The sequence below is a fragment of the Engraulis encrasicolus genome, chromosome 18 (genome assembly GCF_034702125.1).
Source record: "Engraulis encrasicolus isolate BLACKSEA-1 chromosome 18, IST_EnEncr_1.0, whole genome shotgun sequence".
Lineage (NCBI taxonomy): Eukaryota > Metazoa > Chordata > Actinopteri > Clupeiformes > Engraulidae > Engraulis > Engraulis encrasicolus.
Window position 1 is genome coordinate 24,300,366 of NC_085874.1, and position 4,088 is coordinate 24,304,453.

The window sequence follows — 4,088 nt, forward strand, 5'->3', positions numbered from 1 at the left end:
GGCTCGATGGGGCATGTATAAGATGATGACACACCAATTCAGTTAATAGGTGAGTAAAGGAAGGAGGGGTGTAAATGATTCAATGCTCGAACCAGTAGTCTACTTAGTCTACGGGATTTGCAACTCCCTCTGAGAAATGTTGTATATGGTTTGCCTGGCCAGATGAAAGTCTTGAGGAGACTTGCAGTTGAGATAGCCAGGTTAATTACATCCCCCCGTCCCCACAAATCTGTTGTTCCTTCATGAAGATTTGGTAGCAGCAGCAGTGTAATGGCTTGTCAACACCAAGAGTGAACTACGCTGCCTGGTAGCGGAGATAGCAGAAGAAGTTTCGCCTTGAATTCGCTTTATTCGCTCTGGACGCGGCATTGACATGTTTGATTTAGCTAATCACATAACGGCTCTGGCTTGACCAGGGGGGCAGAATTTGGCTGGTTAGCTTTGTCGATTAGCAAATCGCCATTTCCGCACTTCCGACATTCACTTCGCTCATGATGATTGGTGGGTACGCGAGTTTAGTGTTGGGCGCACAGACCTTTATAGGTCTGTGGTTGGGCACCTCCATGCATCCAATGCCCGTCTTCCACATAGCTTTCTGGTCAACCGTAAGTCAGTCATTAACGTGGCTTATTATATGGTGTGACGTCATCGGTCGAATGCTCCATTCATTTCATCACTTTTCACTGCTAAAGTGAATGTTTCATATCACTCCGCAGGGGGTCCGGTCTTTTGTCACTCTAATCAGCTGCTGTGATAGACAACACCTGTTGTCTAGGCTACCTGTTGCCTAGCGGTGTTCCACAACGGCACTGTTTTGTTTTGCGCAGCAACAATCTTTTGACATGAAAAATTATAATAAACTTAACATTAAATAAAGAAATGTCCCCGCCATGTGTGAATCATTTAAGTATATCCATATAATAAGCGGGTTAACGTTCGGCGAGTCGGTCGCTTTGTGGAATAGCAGCACTTCAGAGAGAACAAGACCCCTCCGCTCCGCGTCGGGGTCTAAAGATTCTCTCTGTCGTGCTGCTATTCCACGGTAGCGACCTTCTCGCCGAACGTTAACCCTTACATATAATTGGCTGAGTAAACTGTCAGCGGAAATACCTCCATTTTGGAAGCTGTAAAAACTAGCCTAGCATTTCCCATTGAAATGACTGGAGGCGGGACTTATTCACTCTCTCCAGTCCTTATACTACCTCTATGGACTTGGCAGCCTGGGAGATATAAACTTTTATTGATTTTTCGCCAAACGGCGTCATAGCTCATTACATAATATTAGCTTGAGTTTAATCACTGGAATTCGCTCTGGTCGCTCAGTTCGCTTTGACCCTGGCAAATTCGCCCCGTTCGCCCAGTTCGCTTATCCTCCATAGAGAGATAATGACTTCCGCCGCTCAGGTTGCGTAGTTCGCGCTTGGTGTGCACGGGGCATAAGGACATCCGTCTATTAAGGCCACTGGCGGAGAGAGGGAGAGAGGGAGGGAGGGGAGGAGGGCGTGGAGGGAGTTACCACAGGGGCTTAAATAAGAGCCACACCTGCACATCCTCTCTGTGCCTTAAGCCAGTGGCTCCCAAACTCTTTCAGCGGGGACCCCCTTTTGAACTCGAGAATATTTTCGCGACCCCCCCACCCTAGTCTTACACCTAGCAATGGATTTCTAGCAATATTAGCAGGCAAGCTATTAATGGAAAATCTAGCAAATATTAATGGACAAAAACAAGTGCCTACTAGGCAATGTTATGCAATGTCCCTTTTGTCCCGACCGCCAGTTTGGGAACGACTGCCTTAAGCCATCAGAAACAACCCCCAAAACTAGTGCAGTAAAAGAAAACCTCTGGTTGCCAGACCTCGAAAGCCTCAAAAGCTCCGACGTGACATATATTTTTTTAATGGCTTCGTCTTGCCATCTGTTGTGGTTTTGTTTTTTGGGTTAGGTGCTCGTCACGATGACAGGGACATGTATCGTCGTGGGGGCCGAAGGGTCTTGGTCGATGGTGTCGTGGTTCACCTGGTGTGGTTGGTTCATCTCTGGTTCGAGGTCCCTTCTCCTACCACCACTGTTGCTGTCATCGTCACTGGTGCTGCACTGCTGTTGCTGTTGCTCCTGCTGCTCCTCAAAGTAGCGTTCTGCCTCCTCTGAGAGCCGGTTATCCTCCTCTTCCTCCTCTTTCTGCATGGTATATGTAGTGAGACAAGACAGAGGCAAGACATATGAGCCGTTGGTAATAAAAACAAGCGAACAGATGAGAAAAACAGACGGACACATAGATCATCAAACGTCTTAATTCAAGTGATGAAATGTGTGTCTCACTCATGCCAGACCAAGGCATGCCGAGGAGACTATATTACAAACCCAGATGTTAGTCTGGGAGGAAAGAGATATTAATAAATGCAGGAGCCGTCCAAACCTCTTTCTTGATCCTGTAGTACTCATCGATGGCGTACTGGTATTTGGCAGTGGTGATGCCGAAGAGTGATGCCATCCTCTCGCCCAAGTAATCACATGCTGCTGAAATCAACACACACACACACACACACACACACACACACACACACACACACACACATAAATACATACACGCGCAGGCACACGTACGCGCGCGCGCACACACACACACACACACACACACACACACACACACACACACACACACACACACACACACACACACACACACACACACACACCATGGTTTCTATTGCAGTAGATACTATAGACAGTAAAACTAAAACTCTATTTATTTTGTCAACTGAAGCCAACTGAAAAACAATTTCAGGCGTAAGAATAAAAAGTTCACCTGAGATGGTTGACGTGGCAGCCCTCCACATTTGAAACCAGACATAAGGTCCCCAGGTCAGCGTAGACTGAAAAACAAAACGTCACCAAATAAAAAACCGGACCACACATTTACTCTCTCTCTCTCCATTGAACAAATGTCAAGGATAAACTTAAGCGCTCACACAAACACAGTGTACGCACGCGCGCGCGCGCGTAGGCCTACCGTGTCGACTGGAGACAGCAGGTCCTTCTTCTCCGGCTCCTTCTCGTCCTCCTCCTCCTCTTCATCCGTGCTGTACTCCTCCATGGTCTCTCCGCTGGAGAAATGGATGATTCTGCGAGGCGGCTTCTCCTTCCTCTCGTCCTCATCGTCGTTTCCCAGGTCCCCCAGTTCTATACACTCGAAATCCTTCCCGGAGGCTGCGCTCTGAAACACACATGGCCAGATCACGACACCACGACATACCGATAGGCTATCATCACCATTATCAACTAGCCTACTGACCTGGTACCAACACAACCAGTCTTTCAATCTATAAGGCATTTCCCCTATTTATGTATTAGTCTGTACATCGGTCTCGGGATAGCGCAGGACTAGGAACGCATCGCACGCGCCTACATGGAAAACACAGGACACTGGATGACAGCTGTCAAACAGTCCGCGTCTGTGCAGATTTGGTCTCGAACACAATGGCCAATTAATTATTGAGCGGACTGACTCCCTTATTCAGGAAAAGACAATTACAATGTAACAAATGTCCTCACAATATAGCAATGTAACATTTAAACGTGTTCAGCTTGTGTTTTTTCTCTCTCTAATTATTGCCCACACTATCTCAGAAATGTTAGTCGTACTTGTGGTTAAAATCGAAGCATTGCCTATTGGTTTGCTGGGTCGAAATACAGAACTGAAATGCTGGTTCAAATAATGAATGACAATCCCAAACATACCGTCTCCATCTTGTCCATGTTCGGCCCAACAGCAACGTTAACATTTGCCAGAAAGAGCGATAAGTCAGCCATGGTGATTCCCTTTGTGTACCAGACGGTAGTGAGCGATCACACCGCATCTGACTTCCTTGGCAGCGTTTTTGAAAACAAAAGTCCTCAAGGATGCTGCAGTCTATATGAATATACAGTAGGCTATCAAAATATGGGTCTATGTATTGTCCAATAAAATCTCCCATCGTTTCAAACGAAACCAGGGAAGCCGTAGGTGAGCTAAGTTATGCCTAGATTGTTTTTTTTTTTCTGCTGTAACATGGGCACGCTGTCAAAAGCACAGGCAAGTCTACTAATTAT

At 46.7% G+C, this 4,088-nt stretch overlaps 1 protein-coding gene across 4 annotated transcripts; it reads right to left on the reverse strand.

Moving 5' to 3' along the window:
• Nucleotides 1–1,009: 1,009 nt before the first annotated feature.
• Nucleotides 1,010–3,851, reverse strand: LOC134468521 (protein FAM177A1-like). Of its 4 annotated transcripts, none has more exons than XM_063222437.1 (5): nt 3,738–3,851; nt 3,010–3,213; nt 2,806–2,872; nt 2,416–2,513; nt 1,010–2,177 (listed from the first exon to the last, which is right to left on the reverse strand). In XM_063222437.1, the coding sequence occupies exons 1-5, from the start codon at nt 3,807–3,809 to the stop codon at nt 1,938–1,940; spliced, it is 681 nt and encodes a 226-aa protein (XP_063078507.1). In that variant the 5' UTR covers nt 3,810–3,851; the 3' UTR covers nt 1,010–1,937. The 4 variants fall into 4 exon arrangements, with proteins under 4 accessions (XP_063078507.1, XP_063078506.1, XP_063078505.1 ...); XM_063222436.1 differs by having other exon boundaries at nt 2,416–2,516; XM_063222435.1 differs by lacking the exon at nt 3,738–3,851 and having other exon boundaries at nt 3,010–3,338.
• Nucleotides 3,852–4,088: the final 237 nt, after the last annotated feature.

What these genes read in the sequence shown, in the direction of transcription:
- LOC134468521 (XM_063222434.1), bottom strand. Translation starts at nt 3,330, where the DNA reads ATGCCTTATAGATTGAAAGACTGGTTGTGTTGGTACCAGGTCAGTAGG. An exon ending in TGCTGTCTCCAGTCGACACG is followed by an intron (nt 2,873 to 3,009) that starts GTAGGCCTACGC and finishes TTTGTTTTTCAG; the next exon opens with TCTACGCTGACCTGGGGACC. An exon ending in ACTACAGGATCAAGAAAGAG is followed by an intron (nt 2,178 to 2,415) that starts GTTTGGACGGCT and finishes TATACCATGCAG; the next exon opens with AAAGAGGAGGAAGAGGAGGA.